The 23,757-nt window shown below is 37.5% G+C and overlaps 1 protein-coding gene across 1 annotated transcript in view; it reads right to left on the reverse strand.

The window, feature by feature from the left end:
• Window positions 1-2,375: 2,375 nt before the first annotated feature.
• Window positions 2,376-23,757, reverse strand: part of STK31 (serine/threonine kinase 31) — a 130,286-nt gene continuing 108,904 nt past the window's right edge. Inside the window, exon 24 of the mRNA XM_058296877.2 lies at window positions 2,376-3,362. Within this exon, the coding sequence (XP_058152860.1) occupies window positions 3,132-3,362 (231 nt within the window). The 3' untranslated portion in view covers window positions 2,376-3,131. The remainder of the gene's footprint in view (window positions 3,363-23,757) is intronic.

Consider the following 23,757-nt stretch of genomic DNA (forward strand, 5'->3'; position numbering starts at 1 on the left):
CTTAGGGCTGATGCTATGGAATGGACAAGAGGCTTTCCATAAATTTCTTCACAGGAACAGCTTATATCCTAATTCTCTCCTTTTTGATACCCTCATCTAAAACATGACATTTTCCCTGCATAATTACTCCAGTGAAACATACCATTCTCAACTTTTTCCTTACATCCAATCTTTCCCTGACCAAATCATCCTCTCTGGTTAGCTATTTTATTCTAAAACAAACAGGACTATGTGGGTCATCTGTTTATCCCTTTTTAATTCCCACCTCTTACAAAGTAACTTAAAGCCCTCTAAGATCTTTTCCCAAAATATATTTTCAGCCTATTTCTCAATTCCCCTCATTCAGGCAATTGTCCTTTCCCAGACAAACCCTTTGAGCTTCCTTATTTTCTTTGGCCTTGGAATGCCCTTCTTCCAGTTCCAAACAAGCAGAATCCTACTGCTGCTCCAAAGTGAATCAAATGTTTATTTCTTATCCTCATCATTCCTATCTTCCCTTTCTCTTCTTTGTGGTGAGATATATTGTTGCTCTTCTGATAGCTTATTACATTCCATATCATCTGCAGAATGCCTAGAGGACGGTGAACACATTTTGTTTGCTTCTGTATTGTTTTTACACTTAGACACAGACAGACTTCGAGACACTTGTGGCACTGAACAGATACTTAGGAATTTGGGGGTTTTTTTTTTACCACTTATTAAATGGAATATTGGACATTTTCAAACAAGAAATTTAAGTACTATCTAACTTAGCATTCTATAAAATCTGTTCCTCACTCTAGTTTCACAAAAGAGAAGTTGCCACATATTATGTGAAAAAGTAGATCTGTCAATCTTGGTAAACAACCTGGTTAAATAAAACTAAAGAGGTTTCTTTTTTATAGTATGTTTTAGAATCTATGTTATCTAACATGCACAATAAATCTCCAATTTAGCATTCATTATTTCTCAAACAACTAAGGACAGAACTATTTTTTGTGCTGAGCACCTCGAGAATAGTGTTCAGTAGAACACACTTTGGGAAATATTGGTTTAATTTGTTATTTAAAATAGTGAGTGTAAACAAAATGATCTTTTGCTCTCTTTAATTTTACAAGTTTGGTTTAAGCCTAACTGCTGTGTCTTTACTACTGAATCAACTAAAATTAAGTTCTACTATAAAAAAAGAAAACCCAAAAAGAAAAAATGGCTTAAACACATGGCAATGTCTCTCAATTTAGTATAAATCAGAATGATTTCAAGGGATTGTTAAAACACAATTGCCAGGCTCCACCCCAAGAGATTCTGATTTAGTAGGTCTGGAGGTAAAAAAATCTGCATACCTAACAAGTTTCAGGATGATAATTTCTCATATAACATGAAATCTTAATGCTATTACAGAGGACCCAAAATGATTAGGGACACAGGCTCCTCCCAACCTGCTGCTCAATTATCCTAGTTTATCCTCAAAGTCATCTCATAGTCCAAGGTGGCTGCTGAAATTTTAGCCATCATGTTAGTTTCTGGGCAATAGAAAAAGGGTAAGGGCAAAGGGAGCCTTATTTGTAAGTACTGAGTCAAAAGGCTTCAACTAGCAGTGAAAATGGGAAATTTAGTCTTTTAGCTAAATAAACTGCTACCCCAAATAAAAGTGGGAATCTATTACGAAGAAAATAAGGAAGACTGGATACTGAGTAGGTAACTACTTCAACCTACATACACTTCAATCATTAAATCCAACTGATTTTGTCTCCTAATAATTCCTTAAATTTGTTCGAGATGTTTCAGCTCTATTTCTCCTTCCCTAAGATCTTGCTTTCATCATCTCTCACTTACTTTATTATAATAACCTTCCAACCAGTCTATCTTCTGTCCTCAAATCTAGCATTCTGGTGGTAAAGCAGAAGATGGATTTTGAGGGGGCTAAAATTACTTAAAATTCTTCAGTGAAGCCACATCTCCTATAAACCTATTAAGTTCAAGAATTTTGGGAAGCGGACTTGGCCCAATGGATAGGGCGTCCATCTACCACGTGGGAGGTCCATGGTTCAAACCCCAGGCCTCCCCGACCTGTGTGGAGCTGGCCCATGAGCAGTACTGATGCACACAAGGAGTGCCGTGCCACGCAGGGGTGTCTCCCATGTAGGGGAGCCCCACACGCAAGGAGTGCGCCCCATAAAGAGAGCTGCCCAACACGTCAGAAAGTGCAGCCTGCCTAAGAATGGTGCCACCCACATGGAGAGCTGATACAACAAAATGATGCAACAAAAAGAAACACAGATTCCTGTACCGCTGACAACAACAGAAGCGGACAAAGAAGAACACTCACGCAGCAAATGGACACAGAGAGCAGACAATGGGGGGACTGGGGGGGAGGGGAGAGAAATAAATAAATCTTTAAAAAAAAAAGTTCAAGAATTTTATTTTTTCATACACAGCATTCTTCATCTATCTTACTAATCTCTGCCTCATCACATGCTTCTAAAAACACCAAACTCTGAGTCAGTGCTTTCTTAGTGATTTTTCTGCTAGCTAGGACACTCTTCCCCTCCTTTGTTTAACCCACGATGCCACCTCCTCCAGAAAGCTTTCCCTGATAGTCCTCTCTCCATAGGCTGGGTTAGGTACCCCTCCATAAAGCCTTGTCCAGAGTAGTCAATGAATACACCACATTGTATTGTGATGATTTGTTTCTATCTCCAAATTTCTCAGTAGAATATGGGCTTCATAAACACAAAGACCATGTTTCCTTTATCTTTATATTCTCAGAATTGAGTATGATGCAGGTGCCAAACAAACATTTGTTGAACAAAAGTTATCACCTTTCATCAATATCTGATCAGCATACTAAAAAATCTGTATAAGTATTGTCCATAAATCTAACTTTTTTTGTTACAAATATCACAATCTAAATATGCAATTCCCAAAAGTAACTACATACAGAAAATCCTTCCTTACCACCTCCAAGTTAAACTAAATGTCAAAGCATGTAATTTTTTGCATAGCCAAACAGCCTTTATTTTTTACAACCTGAATACCTAAGACACAACCCATCTGGTTCCAGAACACTTCCAGATCTCTTTTTTTGTTCATTTAGCCAAACCAAAGTTTTTAAAAGAAACATCTTTAACATCAAAAGATAGAACACTAATCTAACAATCAAAGTTGGCTTTGCCATTTTTTGTCTTTTCGTTATATTTATCCAAGTTCTCCATCTTTAATTCATTTTCTTCTTCATATTCAGTACTTTGAGCCTCTTTTCCTGGGCTTGGGATTGATTTTCCCTTTGGAAGCAAGAAACATTCAGCATTCAAAACCTGTCCAGCAGTCATTGAACTTCTACAATAGATCAAGCTAAAGAGGAGGGATTTGACATTATCATCCTGCAAAGAAAAACAGATGTTTAAAAAAACAAAAATAAAATAAACAAACTGTAATGAAGGAAGATCCAATAAAAAACACTTTTAGTATGTGATACACAACTAAAATCAATTTTCTATTTAAATTTTTTAAGACTTCTACAGAATTCAATGACTTTATTGAAAAGGGACACCTCCAATAATAAAACAATGGAATTGAATTACAAGAGCAAAATGTAAAAGGAAAAAGAATCACGGTCATATACTCTCAAAAACAACTGAATTTCCAATAAAGGACATTTACTACTTCTCTTTTTCCCTCATTTATGTGACAATTGTGAGAATTTTGCACTGTGGAAATTTCACACTGATGCGCCTCTGCCTGGAATGGTATACTTTCTTCACCTGGTCAATTGTTTCTGGTCTGAGTCCTACAGTGATCTCCTCTGAAAAGCCTTCTACCATCACTACCATTATCATCATCATTATAGGAGCCAGAATTTATTATATTCCCCTATTTCTAACCATATTGACTGTATTAACACATGTAAACAATCCTAAGATGTAGCTGTTCCAATATTTCCACCTCCTAAGACAACTTGATACACCTTGCATTTGTCCCCTTTGATTATTCCAATCAGAGACGCACCACACTGAATAAAAACCACCCATATACTGCCAGTGTCCTCCATTATATTCTAAGATTCTTAACATCAGAAATTTTAGTTTATAACTTCATTCTCAGGAACTTGCAGTATCTGCCATACAGTAGACATTCAATAAATATTTGCTAAATGGATGAGTGTCAAGAACCACACTACCCTCTGCATAGTATATTTTCAAACATATTTAATGACACTGCCAGTGCCATCATCAGATATAAAATTCACTAAAAGAACCAAAACCCCAAAGATTAAAAATAACGCATGCTCTTGAAAAACAAAAAAGTAGATTTAGAACAAGTAGAAAATTCTATCATGTTCTTAGACAAAAAGACCCATTTCATAAATGTGTCATTTTCCCTAAGTAAATTTATGAAGAGTCAGTGAGGGGAAGTGGCTGTGGCTCAATCAGTTGGGCTCCTGTCTACCATATGGGAGGCTCTGGGTTCACATCCTGGGGCCTCCTTGTGAAAGCAGGCTCGCCCACACGCTGCAGAGAGCTGCCAGCCTGCCAGCGCTGCAGAGTGCCTCCTGGCCCACAAGCGCCATGGAGAGCTGACTCATCAAGGTGATGCAACCAAAAGGGAGACAAGCAAAAATGTAGAAGAGTGTGCAGCGAATGGACACAGAGTGCAAACAGCAAGCAAGCCGTGGGGCAGGGGAATAAAAATAAATACAGACACAGAAGAATGCACAATGAATGGACACAGAGAGCAGACAGCATGCAAAAAATAAAGCCACAAGGGGGGGATAAAAAAAATCAGTGATTCCAATAAAAACAGTATTTAATCTTCAAGACTAGACAAGTTGATTATAGAAGGTCTTTTACAGGAATAATAAAAATAGTCAAAGAGCTCTGAGTAAAAAAAAAATAGCAATGAGGAAGGAACTTGCCTTACTAAGAATTAAGATATTATCAAACCTCTAAAATTTAAAACAAAAACAACAAAACACGTGTGGCACTGGTTTTTTGAGTAACAAACCAATGAAACAAAATATAAAAACTCTAACTGGGAAGCAGATGTGACTCAAGTGATAGGGCTTCTGCCTACCATATGGGAGGACCCAGGTTAGATCCCTGGGGCATCCTGGTAAAAAAGAAAAAGAGGAAGCATGGCTGTGTGTGAGTTGAGTACCCACATGAGTGCCCGCACAACAAGCTAGTGCCCACACAGCGAGCCAAGTGCCCATGTAGTGAGCCAAGTGCCCATGCAGTGAACCAAGTGCTCATGCAGTGAACCAGTGCCCATGCAAGTGAGTCATGCAGCAAGATGACAACAGAACAAAGGAGAGATGAAGGGTAGAGTCAAGATGAAGCACAGCAGAAACCAGGAACTAAGGTGGCACAAGTGACAGGTAAACTCTCTCCACATCAGAAGTCCCCAGGATCGAATACCAGTGAATCCCAGAGGAGAGAAATGAGAAGAATAAAAAGACAGATACAGTAGAGCACACAGCAAATGGACACAGACAGCAAAAACAGCAGGGTGGGGGGAGGGAGAGAAAAAGGGGGGAAATTTTTAAAAAACAAAACAACAACAAAACTCTTAACTATATCCCTTCCCCGCACAAATGAAAACTTAGCATATGAAAAAGGTGGCATTTCAAGTGCAGTGGGAAATAACTCTTTTAGTAAGACTTGTTGAGATAACTGGATACACAGTGGAAAAGAAAAAACTGGATCTATTCTACACACCAAACACCAGGATAGTTCCAAATGGATCAAAAGTCTAAATGTAAAAAATTAAATCATACAAGTACAAGCATGACAGTTTGAAGATTTTGTGAATTACAGAAAAGATCTTGTCTTGGAACTAATCCATCCCTGTGGGTATGGGACCCTTTGATTATATTAGATTCAGTTAATGGGACCTTGTGATCAGATTGATTTTGATTAGATCACTTTAGGGCCTTTAACTGGACTACATCAATGAGGTGTAACTCAGGTTGGGTCTTGGCCTTCTTGTTGGGAGTCTTATAGAAGCTGAAAACTCAAAACAGAAACACACAGAGAAAGAGAACTTTAAGCTTTTACCCTGCCATATGAAAGAGGATTCCGGATCACCTACAGCTGCAGAAATACAGAGAAACCCTAAGAAGCAGAGAGAGACACAGGAGGCTGGAATCAGCAGAGAAGCTGAAGCAATGAGGCCCCCCAAGATATTAGAACCATGAAGCAGCTTGAAGATGAAAGAGAAGATGAGCCTGAAGAAGACAGAGAGACTGGCAGACCCTCCATTTTGCCTTGCCACATGGTAGGAATCCAGGATCCAGCGTCCAACCATTGGTAAGACAGCATTTCTGATGATGCCTTGATGTGGACATTTTCATAGCCTCAGAACTATAAGATTCTACCCCAAATAAATTCCCATTTTAAAAGCCAACCCATTTCTGGTATTTCCCCTTAGCCGCCCTGTAGCAAACTAAAACAACCAGTAAAACATAGGTCAGCTTTTCCCACTTGCAAGTTATAAAATTTTACAAAATTACAAAACACAATTAAGGAAAAAAACAGAAAAGCAGTCTTTAAAAGTAAAAAAATAATAAGTTGAAACAAATGAATTTAACCATAAAATCAGGTGACATAACCATATAGAAAATAATTATTTCAAGTGACTTTGAAACAGTATTTTAATTGTACAACCTTATTGGGATTCAGCTTTAACAGGATATACCCTAAGATCAAAATGAAGGACCTTCAAAGCAATGTTAAACTGCATCCAGTAACCACATTTGTAATAGTCAGTATCCTCTGCTATTTTATTTATTGTGAGACAAAGCAATTACGTAATCGTGTTACTATCTTAGGAATTAAGACTTTTAGTATAACAGGAAGAGAAGATTCAAATACAAAATGTACAAATTAATTAAAAAGCCTATAACCTTTCATTTGATGCAGAAATACCTGAATGAAGTCAGGATTATTTTAAATTTTCCCAAAAGATGCATTTCTTACTGAAAAGACCCTATGCATTCTTAGCACCCATATTTTTGTCTCTAAATTTCCTGGTAAAAGGAACCAGTGTTCCTCGAAGAAATGGCTGGTTATAGGTCTGGACAAGGAATGTACAAGCTGAGCCAGAGACACCTTATCATGCAGAAGGAAAGTTATAAAAGACTACTAGGTTCATATCAGAAGGTCACAGAAACAATCTTGAATGTGATTCTCACAAAATTAGCAAAATTCTGAGCAAAAATAATGACTGCAGTGAATTGAGATACATCAAATACGTTTAAACTCATGACTTCATAATGACAGTATTTAAAACAAAAACAAAAATCTCACTGATCCTTTATGGAGGTTGCTAACAACAACTCATAATTCATGAAATTGGTAAATAAAGGAAAAGAATCAAACATTTACTCTGCATTTCCTGAATGAACTGTATGTTAGGGTAACCAATAGTTGAAGGATTCCAGTTAATAAACACTTATGCAATAAAAACTGTAAAATCACTATTTTGCAATAAAAAAGAGATCTATCTAGACTATAATAATTATCTGATGCTAGAACTAGTAGGTGGAAAAAATAATGGACAGATTAGGCTGACAACACCTGATCCTACTGATCAATCTTAGAGACACTCCATGTGCTGCAACAGAATGTACAAAGCACCATCAATGAAATATATTTGCTGCAAAAAATGAACCTGAATTTAATCAAACCTCTTTTACTACCAGTTTGTTTAAAATTGGGGGAAAAAAACATGAAATAATGCCAATGATGCAATCAGCCAAATCCAAAAATGTGGAAAATGAAACAATTCCATTATCAAATATATGGTATGGGGGAAAGGAGAAAAGTAAGGGGGAACCCTAATAGATCAAAAGAGACTTAAAAGGGAAGCAGACTTGGCCCAGTGGTTAGGGCGTCTGTCTACCACATGGGAGGTCCCCAGTTCAAACTCCCAGCCTCCTTGACCCACGTGCAGCTGGCCCACGCAAAGTGCTGATGTGCGCAAGGAGTGCCATGCTACGCAGGGGTGCCCCCCACGTAGGGGAGCCCCACACGCAAGGAATGCGCCCTGTAAGGAGAGCCGCCCAGCGCGAAAGAAAGTTCAGCCTGCCCAAGAATGGCACCGCACACACGGAGAGCCGACACACAAGATGATGCAACAAAAAGAAACACAGATTCCTATGCTGCTGACAACAACAGAAGCGGACAAAGAAGATCATGCAGCGAATGGACACAGAGAGCAGACAACGGGGGTGGGGTGGGGGTTAGGGGAGGGGTGAGAAATAAATAAAAATAAAGAAATCTTTAAAAAAAAAGACTTAAAAGATATCCTAACCCAATAAATGACCTTTTGAGATCCTGATTGGAAATAAGCAACTATATAAAAATACATTTGAGAAGATTAGAGAAATTTAAACATGACATTAAACAATTACTGTTTATTGTGCAAGACATGATAATGTTATGTAAAAAAATCCTTCAGTTATAGCTACTGTGCTGGTTTGGAACTGAACGTACCCAAGAAAATCATGTTTTAAAGCTAACCTGTTCCTTTGAGTGTAAACCTATTTTAAGTAGGTTTGCATGCAGTTACTTCAGTTAAGGCATGGCCCAGTGTGGGTCTTAATCTTCTTACTGGAGTCCCTTATAAACCAGATGAATAGAGAGAGAGAGCATGGAAGCAATGAAACCTGGAAGAGAAGGGAGAGACCAGCAGATGCTGCCATGCGCCCTCCCATGTGACAGAGGAGTAAAGGATCACTGGCAGCCAGTCTTTGGGAAGAAAGCATCACCTTGATGATCCCTTGATTTGGACAGTTTCATGGCCTCAAAACTGTAAATGTGTAAGCAAATAAATTCCCATTGTTAAAACCAATGCATTTCATGGTATCTGCTTTTAGCAACCTAGCAACTAAAACAGAATTTGATAGCAGAAGAGTAGGGTGTTACTATGTCAAATACCAAAATGTTAAAAAAAATAAAATAAAAAATAAAAAAAAGGTTTAGAGAGGAGATGGGAAGAATTGTGACTTGCTTGATAGAAAAGGCCTAGAATGCCTCGAATAGACTGTTGGTATAAGTATGGATGCTAAAGGTACTTCTGATAAGACCACAGACAGAAATTATATATGTGTCAATGCAAACTGAAAGAAAGTTGACCTTTGTTTTAAAGTGGCAGAGAACTTAGCAAAATTGAGTTCTAATGTCCGATGGAAGGCAGACCTTGAAATTGACAAGGTTGGGCATTCAGCTGTGGAGATTTCCAAACTAAATGTGGAAAATGCAGCTGGCTTCTCCTTGCAGCTTATAGTAGAATGCAAGAGAGAGGGATAAGCTGAATCCTAAACTTCTGAGCACAAACAAACCAGAAACTGATGGTTTGGAAAATTCTGAGCTTCTGGAAAATGAGTCCCCAGAAAAGAGTGTCCCATGTAAGAGTTTAACTGAACATGGAACCAGCCAGCCATCTCAGTGCAAATTTGAACTAGAAATGCAGTTACTTTAAAAAAAGGATTTGTGGAAATTTCTTTTGTCTGATGGTTTGTACCCCTGTGTACTACCTGCAAAACATGCAAGTTTTTTCAAGATGTGTGTGTTTGGAACCACTGTCAGCCTGGACTAAAAGGACAGACTGAGGGAAAAAATCATTTTGAGGTCAGGACGAGTGAAGCTGATGTGTGGACTGAAAACATCTTCTCAGGCCAAGAGAGCAAACTCACCTACATGTGCGGAAAAGATGCGTATGCTCCAGTACTTGGAGAAGGCAGGCCTTCCATCACAGTTTTCAGGAAGAATGTTACCACCCCAGTTTTCTTAGATGACTAGGGGCTTGTGGAAGGGCTGTCTGCCACCCTAATGCTTGACAAGGGTGGAGTCAAGAGCCTGGGTGTCAACCCAATGCTTAAGATGTTGGAACCTTCACCTCAGTGTTTGGGGAGAGAATGATTTTACCTCCTCCTTTCCAATTTGGATGCCTTATATTTCTTTTTCTTGCCTAACTGCTAAGGCTATAGCTTCCAGTACAATGTTGAATAACAATGGCATCCTTGTCTTGTTTCTGGTATTACAGGGAAAACTTTCAGATTTTCATCACTAAGTATGATGTTACAGATGGGTTTTTCATATATGGCCTTTATCATATTGGGGACGTTTCCTTATATTCCTAGTTTTCCAATGGTTTTTATCCACAGGGATGCTGGAGTTTGTCAAATGCCTTTTTGCTATCAATTGAGATTATAACATGTGCTTTTTCCTTTGTTCTATTAATGCAGTGCAATGCTTTAACTGATTTTCATGTCAAACCACCCTTGCATACCTAAGATAAATCCGACTTGATCATGATGTATAATTCTTTTAATGTTCTTTGGATTTGAGTTGCTAGGATTTTATTGAAAATACAAAGAAAATATAAAATTGGCATAGATATACAGGCACCTCAGTCCGTGCACTGGGATTACTTTGCTCCTTACGGGATGCTTTTCCTTATAAATTTTTTAAAAACTTGGCAAGTTCCCTGGGGAACTCTGGCAAGATTTTACTTCAAATTTCATTAAATGCATAACTCAATTTTATTTTGATTTATGATATGGAGTCTCAATACTGAGGCATCTATTTCTTTTCATTTCTTTTGTGCTTCTCAATAAAGATTTGTAAGTATCTGCATATATTCTTGCCTTTATATTTGTTCCAAGGTACCTTAAAAGTTTTCATTGTTTTAGAAATGTTGTCTTTTATTTTTATTATTTTCTGTTCATTGCTGACATACAGAAATAAAAGATGTTCTACTTACAGTCACTTTACTAAATGTTATCAGTTCTAATAAATTGCTCATACATTTTCTATGTTTACAATCATATCCATATGAGTCACAATAATTATGCATAATAATTGTTTGGTTTCCTTCTTCATAATATTTAAAACTTCAATTTATTTTCTTATCTTATTACTGTTGCTAGCACTGCCAAAAAATGATGAACAACATGGTAATAGTGAGGATATGGTTTTGGTTTTCTTCCTGATTTTAAAAGATGTCCACCTAGTATTTCTCTGTTAAGAATTATGTATTGTAAAGGTTTTATAGCTCTCCTCTCTATAGTAAGGGAAATTTACCTTTACCCAAAATTTCTTTAAAAGCTTTTGTTCTTTAACTCATGAGTAAGAGTTTTTTTTCCAGTTTGGGGTTTTTTGCATCTACTGAGATGGTGATATTTTTCTACTTTAATCTGTTCATGTCATGAATTATATTAAATAATTTTAAACATTAAATCACCTGTGACTTTCTGGGGAAAAACAAAATTGCTCACAGAGTATTACATTTTTGTACAGTGGTAGAGTCAATTTACTAATGTTTATTTAGGACTTTCACATCTACTTCATGAGAAACACTGACCAATAATTTTCAATTCTCATGAAAACAATCTGGTTTATCAAGATTATAACCAACTGGGTCTGCACATTTTTTGTGTGAAGATTTTGAGATTCAATTTCTTTGATGATTACAGGGCTTTGTAGGCTTTTGATTTCTTTTCAGGACACCTTGGTCACAACTTCTATTTTTCTCAATTTATATATTTTGTCCAAGTTTTCCAGTTTATTGGCATATAATTACTAATATTTTCTTAGGATATTTTTTACCCTTTGATGCATTAGTAGTTGTAACTCATTTTTTATTTTTGTTTTGTTTTGTTTGTTTTTTTTTATTTTTTAAATATTTATTTATTATTATTTTTTTAATTACATTAAAAAAATATATGAGGTCCCATTCAACCCCACCGCCCCCGCCCCCCACTCCCCCCACAGCAACACTCTCTCCCATCATCGTGATACATCCATTGCACCTGGTAAGTTCATCTCTGAGCATCACTGCACCCCATAGTCAATGGTCCACATCATAGCCCAGACTCTCTCACGTTCCATCCAGTGGGCCCTGGGGGGATCTACAGTGTCCCGTAATTGTCCGTGAAGCACTATCCAGGACAACTCCACGTCCCGAAAACGCCTCCACATCTCATCTCTTCCTCCCGTTCCCCACACCCAGCAGCCCCCATGGCTACCGTTCCCACACCCATTTCACATTTCCTCTGTGGACATTGGATTGGTTGTGTCCATTGCACACCTATGTCAAGTGAGGGCTTAGATTCCACATGGGTACTGGATGCACTCTTCCCGCTTCTAGTTGTAGACACTCTAGGCTCCATGTTGTGGTGGTTGACCTTCTTCAACTCCATGTTAGCTGAGTGGAGTAAGTCCAATAAGTCAAAGTGTAGGAGCTGAAGTCTGTTGAGGCTCTGGGCCTGGGTGTCATATTATCAGTCCAGAGATTCAAATCCCCTACATATATCTTAAACTCAGCACCAACTACAATTCCAATAAAGTAGCATGCAAGTCTTGTGAAAAGAGATCCCCTCTGAGTCCATTTCCATTACGCAGAAACACCAGCTCCAAAGAAGGGCCATCTGTCATGGCAGTGAACCCCTTCTGCCATGACCATAGAACCCGTGGGTCTCTTTATCCCTCAAAAGAACCAATACCTGGGGTTGTATCTACCTTATCTGTCTCTTAGACTCTGTTCAGTTGTACATAGGGGTATTCCTTCTGACAACCTCCAGACTCTTTTTTAGAGACTCACAGCCTTATAATCTCATTTCTCCTTTCCATTTCCCCCTTACATTAGGTCAAACCGCTTCCCGAAGTCATGTTATTATATGTAGACAGGTATATTCTGCTGTTCCGCATTGAATCTTTAATTCAAGGTCATTTTCTAGTTGCTTCTTCAGCTGGTATGTGGTAGTGATCCCTCGGTGCCAGGGAGGCTCATCCCCGGGTGTCGTGTCCCACGCTGGGGGGAATGCATCACATCTACACGCTGAGTTTGGCTGTGAGAGTGGCCACATTTGAGTAACATGAAGGCTGTCAGGAGGAAACCCCCAGGCACAATGCTACTCTAGGCCTTGTTCTTATTGCAGGTGCATAGGCTCAAAAGTGTAGCCATTAGTATCAAGAGCCCACTGTTGGGCCCTCCTTCCTTCCTGGTTCTTGCCGTTGCACCTGGAGGATTGCTGCTGCTCTCCCAGGGCCCACAACAGTGACCCCCCGGCCAGGAGCCCAGTACCCCCCCAGCTGTTGTTTTTAATTGTTTCCACTATGAGTATATATAGACATTACCATATACCCTGGGCATATGCCCTGTATAACTCCCTGTCAACCATATATATCCTGTCAATAACATCCCATATCAGTATTCCTCCGCTGCCATTGTTGAACCACTCTGTGATCCAAAACTTCCCGTAAAGTGAATCCCAACATAATGTCAGCTTCAGAAGAGTCTTAGATCACCAAAATTCATATATACAATATACAGTATTTCCCCAGATCCACCATAAAACCTTTTCCCTTCCACAGCAATAATCTTTTAACTTATTCATATCATATTTCCTGAAACTGATGTACAGATTCCGAAACTATAGTTTTCAAACAAGGTAACATTTGTGCTTACTATGTGGTCCATACTTTAGGTTGTACAGTTTTCTAAATTTTTTAGTTATCCTATGTTTTGTCTTATGATTTTCATTATTAGTCTGTCCTCCCCTATATGTTTTTGGTGTAATATTAGCTGTTTTATATTCATCCTCGTGTACTCTCACATAACTCCTCTTTTGCCCCCTTATTTACCTTTGTTCTATCCATTGCACGTCCATTTTCCCCTCCCCTTAGGGCCCACAACGCCTGCCAATCTAATGCCCTGGGAGCCGTTCTTTCTCACGAGAGATACAGTTCTCTCTATTCGACGGCATTAGTCTTCCCCAGGATATGGGTCCACCCCACCCAATGGTAGAACCCACCTTGGCAAAATGAGCCTTCAGCTATTCCCTCCGGAGTCCGTCCCGCATCAGACCATACCCCCTGAGCGTTCTAACCAGGTGACCCTCCTATTTATACTTTGATACGTTTTACTCAACATTTAGTTCTCAACGAACTTCTGGCACTCTCCCATGTTTGTATGTTGCCCCTCCCTCCCACCTATTTCTTGGACCATATTACCCCTCTTCCCATCCCCAGCCCCCCTCAAACCCAGAAAACCCCACCCGAAGGTAACCCCTTGCCCCCATTTTGTCCCTTCTTTGTGCTCATACTTACCCCCAGCTCATCACAGATTCCACCCCTACAGACATTAACTCACATCCTTCCTCCACCCCCCGATTTCTAGTAAGCCACTTTTCCAGACTCTAGCTCTCTGAGGCAGTTAACTTATTTTATATCATTGAGGTCATATAGTATTTGTCCTTCAATGCCTGGGTTGCTTCACTTAACATAAGATTCTCAAGGTTCATCCATGTTATCACGTGCGATTGTAGTGTATTGGTTCTTACAGCTGAGTAGTATTCCATTGTGTGTATATACCACATTTTATTGATCCACTCATCTGCTGATGGACTTTTGGATTGATTCCAACTTTTGGCGATGGTGAACAATGCTGCTATGAACATTGGTGTACATATATCGGTTTGTGTCCTTGTTTTCAGATCTGATGGGTATATACCCAGCAGTGGTATTGCTGGGTCATATGGCAAATCTATGGATAATTTTTTGAGAAACTGCCAAACTGTCCTCCAGAATGGTTGGATCCTTCTGCATTCCCACCAGCAATGGATGAGTGTTCCCCTTTCTTCACATCCTCTCCAGCATTTGTATTCTACTGTTTTTTTCATGGCTGCCAATCTTATGGGAGTAAGATGGTATCTCATTGTAGTTTTGATTTGCATTTCCCTGATAGCTAGGGATTTGGAGCATTTTTTCATGTGCTTTTTAGCCATTTGTATTTCTTCTTTGGAGAAGTGTCTGTTTAAATCTTTTTCCCATTTTTTAAATGGGTTGTTTATCTTTTTGTTTTCGAGATCTATGAGTTCTTTATATATGCAAGTTATAAGTCTCTTATCAGATATATGGTTGCCAAATATTTTCTCCCATTGTGTGGGTTCCCTTTTTACTTTCTTGACAAACTCCTTTGAGGTGCAGAAGGCTTTAATTTTGAGGTAGTCTCATTTATCTATTTGTTCTTTTGCTGCTCGTGCTTTTGGTGTGATATTCATGAAGCCATTTCCTATTACAAGGTCCTGTAGATGTTTCCCTACACTGCTTTCTAAGGTCTTTATGGTCTTGGCTCTTATATTTAGGTCTTTGATCCATCTAGAGTTGATCTTTGTATAAGGTGTGAGATGGTAATCCTCTTTCATTCTTCTACATATGGCTATCCAGTTCTCCAGGCACCATTTGTTGAATAGGCCATTCTCTCCCAGTTGAGAGGGTTTGGTGGCTTTATCGAATATTATATGGCTATATACATGAGGTTCTATATCTGAACTTTCAATTCGATTCCATTGGTCTGTGTGTCTCTCCTTATGCCAGTACCATGCTGTTTTCACTACTGTAGCTTTGTAGTATGTTTTGAAGTCAGGAAGTGTGATTCCTCCTATTTCGTTTTTCTTTTTCAATATGTCTTTGGCTATTCGGGGCCTCTTTTTATTCCAAATAAATTTCATAGTTAGTTTTTCTAGTTCCTTAAAGAAGGCTGTGTTGATTTTTACTGGGATTGCATTGAATGTGTAGATCAGTTTTGGTAGGATAGACATCTTAATAATATTCAGTCTTCCTATCCATGAACAGGGAATATTCTTCCATTTATTTAGGTCTTCTTTGATTTCCTTGAACAATCTTGTATAGTTCTCGATGTATAAGTTTTTTACCTCTTTAGTTAAATTTATTCCTAAGTATTTGATTTTTTTATTTACTATTGTGAATGGTATTTGTTTCTTGATTTCCTCCTGATCTTGCTCATTATTGGTGTATAGAAATGCTACTGATTTTTGCGCATTGATCTTATAACCTGCGACTTTGCTAAACTCATTTATGAGTTCTAGGAGCTTTGTTGAAGATCTCTCAGGGTTTTCTATATATAGGATCATGTCATCTGCAAATAATGAAATTTTGACTTCTTCCCTTCCAATTTGAATGCCTTTTATATCTGGTTCTTGTCTCAGTGCTCGAGCCAGTACTTCCAAGACAATGTTAAATAGGAGCGGAGACAATGGGCATCCTTGTCTTGTTCCTGATTTTAGAGGGAAGGATTTCAGGACTTCGCCATTGTAAACAATGTTGGCTTTAGGTTTTTCATATATACTCTTTATCATGTTCAAAAAGTTTCCTTGTATTCCAATCTTTTGGAGTGTTTTTATCAGGAAGGGGTGCTGTATTTTGTCAAATGCCTTTTCTGTATCTATAGATATAATCATGTGGTTTTTTTCTCTCAATCTGTTTATATGGTGTATTACATTGATTGATTTTCTTATGTTGAACCATCCTTGCATACCTGGGATAAATCCCACTTGGTCATGGTGTATAATTCGTTTAATGTGTTGTTGAATACGATTAGCAAGTATTTTGTTAAGTATTTTTGCGTCTAGGTTCATTAGAGAAATTGGTCTGTAATTTTCCTTTCTTGTGGTGTCTTTGTTTGGCTTTGGTACTAGGGTAATGTTGGCATCATAGAAGGAATTAGGCAGTGTTCCTTCTGTTTCGATTTTTTGGAATAGTTTCAACAGGATTGGTGTTAGTTCTTTCCGGAATGTTTTGTAGAATTCACCTGTGAAGCCGTCTGGCCCTGGGCTCTTCTTAGTTGGGAGATTTTTAATGACTGATTCTATCTCTTTGCTTGTGACTGGTTTGTTAAGATCATCAATTTCTTCTTTCGTCAGTATGGGCTGCTTATGTATTTCTAGGAATTTGTCCATTTCCTCTAAATTGTCATTTTTGTTGGAATATAGTTTTTCAAAGTATCCTCTTATGATAGTCTTTATTTCTGTGGGGTCAGTGGTGATATCACCTTTCTCATTTCTTATTTTGTGTATTTGCATCTTTTCTCTTTTTTTCTTTGTTAGTCTCGCTAAAGGTTTGTCAATTTTGTTGATCTTCTCAAAAAACCAGCTCTTGGTCTTGTTTATTTTTTCAAGTGCTTTCTTATTTTCTATTTCATTTAGTTCTGCTCTTATCTTTGTTATTTCCTTCCTTCTTCTTCCTGTTGGGTTACTTTGTTGTTGTTTTTCTAATTCCTTCAAATGTGCAGTTAATTCTTCAATTTCTGCTCTTTCTTCTTTTTTGATATATGAATTTATGGCTATAAATTTCCCTCTCAGTACCGCTTTTGCTGCATCCCATAAATTTTGGTATGTTGTGTTACCATTATCATTTGTTTCAAGGTAGTCATTGATTTCTTTTGAGATTTCCTCTTTGACCCACTGTTTTTCTAAGAGTGTGCTGTTTAATTTCCAAATTGTCGTGTGAAGTCTGGGTCTCTGTCCCTTGCAAATTTCCAGCTTGACTCCACTGTGGTCAGAGATATTGTTTTGTATGATTTCGATCTTTCTGAATTCATTAAGCCTTTCTTTGTGGCCTAGCATATGGTCAATCTTGGAGAATGTTCCGTGTGCGCTTGAGAAAAATGTATATCCTGCTGTGTTTGGGTGTAGTGATCTATATATGTCTATTAGATCCAGCTCTTCTAATATACTGTTCAAATTTTTTTTTCTTTAGTGATTCTCTTTTGAGATGTTCTGTCCAGAGTTGATAGTGGTGTATTAAAATCCCCCACTATAATTGTAGATGCATCTATTCTTTCACTTAGTTTTTCCAGCGTTTGCCTCACATATTTAGAGGCGCCCTTGTTAGGAGCATAAATATTTATGATTGTTCGATCTTCTTGACACATTGTCCCTTTCACTAAAATATAGTATCCTTCTTTGTCTCTCACAATTGTTTCGCATTTAAAGTCTATTTTGTCTGATATTAATATAGCTACTCCTGCCTTTTTTTGGTTGTTGTTTGCTTGTATGATTGTTTTCCAGCCATTCACTTTCAACCTCCATGAGTCTCTGGGTCTAAGATGTGTCTCTTGTAGGCAGCATATAGATGGGTCGTATTTCCTTATCCAGTGTCCCAGTCTGAATCTTTTGATAGGTGAGTTTAATCCGTTGACATTCAGTGTTATTACGTTTAGAGAGTTATTTATGGTAGCCATATTTTGTTTGGATTTGTGTTTGTTATATTTTGTTTGTATTATTTTATTTTTCCCTTCTATTTTTGTCTTTCTTGTTGCTTTTACACTCTCCTCCATCTCTGACTGTCCTGTTTTTTCCTTTCTTCCTGCAGAATTCCCTTAAGAATTTCTTGAAGGGGAGGTTTCTTGTTGATATACTCTTTCAGTTTCTGTTTATCTGTGAATATTTTGAACTCTCCATCATTTTTGAATGCTAGTTTAGCTGGATAGAGTATTCTTGGTTGGAGATTTTTTTCCTTTAGTACCTTGACTATATCATACCACTGCCTTCTTGCCTCCATCGTTTCAGATGAGAAATCAGCACTTAATCTTATGGAGTTTCCCTTGTATGTGATGGTTTTCTTTTCTCTTGCTGCTTTTAGAATTTTTTCTTTGTCTTGAGCATTGGATAATTTGACAAGTATATGTCTTGGGGTGGGCCTGTTGGGGTTTATGACCAGTGGAGTGCGCTGTGCTTCTTGGATATGTACATCTGTCTCTTTCAGTAGATTTGGGAAGTTTTCATTCATTATTTCCTGCAACACTCCTTCTGACCCCTTTCCCTTCTCTTCTCCTTCTGGAATGCCTATAATACGTATGTTTGAGCGTTTTGCGTTATCATTCAGGTCCCTAAGTCCTATCTGGATTTTTTCTACCTTTTTATTGACCACTTCTACTATCTGTTTGATTTCCAATGCACTGTCTTCCACATCACTAATTCTCTGCTCTGCCTCTTCTAGTCTGCTGATATTTGCTGCAAGTGTATTTTTGATTTCTTGAATTGTGGTGTTCATTTCCATCATATCTGTTATTTTTTTACGCATGTCTGCAATTTCCCCTCCAAGTGTTGTCTTCACGCTGTTAACCTCTTTCATTACTTCATCAAATTTGTCGGTGATAAATGTTCTGAGATCTTTCATTGCTTGTGCGAAGTCCTGCTCCCCTTCCTGATTTTCAGTTTGTTGATTGGATTCAGCCATGTTTTCCTGATTACTGGTTTGGTTTGTAGATTTTTGTTGCTGTCTTGTCAACATTTTTTCTTGACGGGTTTAATCAGTTCCTTAGCTTCTTTGTCTAGTCTTGGAGATTAATTAGCTGTTGTTTTTGCATAAGTGTTATATCTTCTCTTTGTCACTTTGTTCTTCTTATTCCAATTTCTTATTGCTAGTTAAGCTCACTTTAAAGGAAAGTATTAGTGCTGGGGAAAGTCAATTGTGTAAGGAAGGAAAAAGTGTGAAGTAGTATTGGTGATATATGTTTACAAAGCAACAACATGAGTTCTGGGAGGATGGAGGTTAGATCATGTAAATTGTGTAGAGTTATAGTAGTAGGAAAGTACCTATAATGAGGTAGATGACTGAATATGGGAGGAATGTGGTACGTACTAAGAGGCTATTGTTTTCGTGAGAGAGGGAAAGAGAAAAGAAAGGTAATAGTTTCAGGGACGAATACCAAATGGAAAACTAAACAAAGGTATTAGAAATTAAGAGTTAGACACTTTGTGGATCAAAGAAAGGGAGATGGAATATAGGAGAGATAGCAGATGGTGGAGGATATCAAGTTGTAGGGGAAAGGCGATAGTGTAGATAGGCTAAATCTATTCACAGAGAAATGAGGCAGTGGAGGGTGTGTAACTCATTTTTTAATGTATAATATTGTTTATTTAAATATCTTATTTTCTTTTTGACCAATCTTAACAGTGGTTTGTCGGTCTCTTGAAATAATTTTTGTCTTTATATTCTCTTTATATTTCAGATTTCCATTCCATCAATTTCCCTTATCGATTTTTCTGTTACTTTGTAGGTATATTCTTGTTCATTTCCCAATTTCTCAAGACAATCTGCTCATTTACTTTCAGTCATTATTCCTGCCTAATATTAGAATTTAATTTCTCTTTACTGATAGCTTTCACTGAAACCTACACATTTGATATGTAGAATTTTTAACTTCTCAGTCCAGCACAATGCTAGAAGCATATGGCAAATAAATATTTTCTGATAAATACCAAGAAATTTTACAACCAAAAGACCATCAATGACAAAACTAAGTATTAAAAAAAAAAAAAAAAAAAGACAAAACTATAAAAGATATACTTTAAACTGATTTACTTCATGGGGAAGATGGTGGAGTAGGCAGATCCAGGACTCAGTGCTTCCAACAAAACAACTACTAAACATGTAGGAACTGTCTGAAAGAACTATATGGAATTTTCAAACTCCAGAGGCCAGAAGAACACTGTACAGCATCCAGGGAGGAGTGGGACAGAGAGAATGATAAACAAATATAAATTATTCTTCCTGCACAGTGGCTACTGGTGCCCATCTACCCCACTCTCATGGCAGGTCATAGTGGGGGTCTAGTCCCTGACTAGCTACCACTGACAGAAAGGGACATAAAAAGCCTCTTCTCCAAGATCAGGGGTGTGCATGGCCAATCACTGATCATGGCTTTTGATTAGCAAATTTGGATCCCTGGGTCCCAGCTCTGAGGGCAGCTATTATTTCAACCCACCATGGACAAAGGCAGTAGCAGTCACTGTTACAATCCTCAATGGACAAGGGCAGAGGTGGTAGAGATTTAAAGACAAGGCTTCCTCAGGGATGCAGAGTAAAATCCTAAATATTAACAAACTGAATCCAGAAGTGTATTTAAAATAATAATAGGCAATAAACAAGGTAGGCATTACTGTTAATGCTCTACCACATTAACAGAATAAAAGGAAAGCCATACTACCATTCCATAGAAAGAGGCCAAGGAAAGGAAAGAAAGCAGGAAGTAGGGAGGAAAGAAAAGTATTTGATAAAATTCAACACCCATTCTTGATTTTAAAATTCTTGGGAAACTAAGACAAGACAGTAATTTCATTAACTAGATCATAAAATTTAAAAATACCCAACCAAAAGCAAAAATCTTGGTTGACAGTGAAACAATGGAAACATTCTTTTAAAAGTTAAGTACAAGACAAAGATTACTATCATAACTTCCATTCAAAAATACACTGGAGGTTCTAGCCAGTAAAATAAGAAAAGAAAATGAAATTTTTTTAAAAGATTGAAAAGGAAGAATCAAATTGTCATTCATAGACAGGAGTACTTACACCAAAAAAAAAAAATCTAAAATATACTACAGACACAACAACAGAATTAGAGAGCTCAGCAAAGTTCCTAAATACAAGATCAATACACGAAAGTTAATATTGTTTATATACCATCTACAAACAATTAGGAAAAGCAACTGTTAAAAACACCATTTATAATAGCAACAAAAACATAAAATATCTTGGAATAAAACTACCCAAAAAATGTATAAGATCTTTAAAAAGAATATTATAAAACTTTATTGAAAGACATAAGATATTTCACTGAATTTAAGACACATTCAATTTTGAAGCAATTTTGAAGGAAATTAAACTATTGCCAATGCCAATTAAACTACAGTCAAATGATAAAAAGTCTTTGATGAGAGCCACATCCAATTCCAAAGATACAGAATTATTTTAAGAAATAATAAAATCTATCTCAGGATCCATGCAATAAATTAAGAAGTAAATTTAAAAACTAAAGTCTCAAATAAATAGTTATTTTCCTGACCACAAAAAAATAGTGTATAATTAAGATAATAATTCTCCCTCAAATTAACCTATAAATTCAACATAATTCTAAACAAAGTCTCGACAATGTTTTTCGGAGAACTCAAGTTGGTGGCAAAATTCATATGGAAGAATAAAGTGCCAAAAAGAGTCAAGACAATATTGAAGAAAAATGTAGGGGAAGAAAGCAAAAGCCCTTTATGAAGGTATAGTATTTAAAGAAGTGTAGTACTAACAATGGGATCAATAAAATATCAGAACAGGATACAATGCAAAACAAATCCAGGCGTATATAAAAACTTGGCATAGAACAGAAGTGGCATTATTAATCAGTGGGGAAAGATTACTTAACTATTCAATAAATGGTGCTTGGTCACTTATCCATATATAAAAAGATAAAATTACAATCTTAATTCATATCATGCAAAAGTGAATTCCAGAGGGCTTAAATATATAGGGGAAAATAGGGGGAAAAAGCAAAACAAAGAAATGGCAGCTGAAGAACACTCACTAGAAATAATATAATGAAACAAGATTCATTCATTTATTCATATAAATAATTAAACATGTTCTTTGTATCAGGCACTGCTGCTGACACTGAAGAGACAGTGATGCATAACACAAAGTCCCTGCCTTCACTGAGCTTACAAAACAATATAATCATTTTAAATTTTTAAAAATGTAATGAATCTAGAGTGTTTTTAAAGGGATTGATACACAACAGACTTTTCTGGAAAGAGTCATAAGAAACTAGAAATAACAGTGATGTTTGTGGGGAAGGTTAACTAGGGAGTTGAAGGACACATTAGCAAGGACATTGTTTTACATTATGTGCTTCCTTTTATAACTTTTGAATTTTATATCATTACCCATGGTATCAATTTGAAGGAATTAATCTTAAAACAAAACACGAAGTTGTACAATAGTGAAACAGACTATCCTGTACTTAACTAGAGGTTGGAAGCCCTCTGTTAGGGATATTATTGAAGAAATTCTTCAGAGAGACAGGGGCTATAAATTAATTATCCTCTAACAACTCTTTCAATTACATGATTCCATGAATTTATATCCCTTTCCCCCTGTGGTATGGTTCCTGTGATGTCTAGATTACAGTGTCCTAACTTGTTTGATAACAATGAATGATAGCAAAGTGGAGGTAAAAATAACTATTCCCAGAACTAATGGGAGCCTCAGGTCATACAAGCAAATTCTATACAAGACAGGAATTCTTGTAATTGATGAGCACAAGTAACCTAGCAAACGGCTGTCAAATACACTCCATGGTAAACAGATTTCTAAGATGGCTCCCAATGATTCCCAACCTTCTGGTTTGCAAAACCCTTCTTTTTTTTCTTCTTTTCTTTTATTTATTTCTCTCTCCCCACACCCTCATTGTTTCCACTTGCTGTATCTGTTTATCTTCTTCGTTTCTTTAGGAGGCAACAGGAACTGAACCCAGGACCTCTGATGTGGGAGGGAGGTGTCTAATCACTTAGGCCACCTCCATTCCCTGCTCTGTTGTGTCTCTCGATATGCTTTTCCTCCTGTGTCTCTTATTGCATCATCTTGTCACGTCAGCTCGCTATGCCTACCCATCACGCCAGCTCACTGTCCTGCTAGTCCTCTCTTTTAGGAAGCACCAGGAACCTCTGTTCCCTGCTTTTTGTTGTATCTCTCACTATGATTTTCTTCTTGTATCTCTTGTTGTGCCATCTTGTGTCAGTTTGCCATGCATGCCTGTTGTACTAGCTCACTTCTTAAGAGGCACTGGGAACCAAACCACGGACCTTCCGTGTGGTAGACGGGAGCCCAATACCTTGAGCCACATCCACTTTCCTGTAATCCTTTCTTGAATGTGGGCTGAATCTAGTGAATTGCTTCTAACAAACAGAATACAGTAAAGCTAATGCGACACTGCTTTCCTGACTTGGTTACGAAAAATGGTGATCCTAACTAGCCAACAGACTTTCTCCACTGCCTTTTTCAGTTTACACGCTTTGATAAAAACGAGTTGACAATTTGGGAATAAGGCAAAGAATTGAGGGCAACCTCTAATCAACAATTGACCAGGAAATGAGGCCCTCAAACCAACAACCCACAAGGGACTGAATTCTGCCAGCAAT

Source organism: Dasypus novemcinctus, chromosome 5 (assembly GCF_030445035.2).
Source record: "Dasypus novemcinctus isolate mDasNov1 chromosome 5, mDasNov1.1.hap2, whole genome shotgun sequence".
In the NCBI taxonomy this organism is placed as follows: domain Eukaryota; kingdom Metazoa; phylum Chordata; class Mammalia; order Cingulata; family Dasypodidae; genus Dasypus; species Dasypus novemcinctus.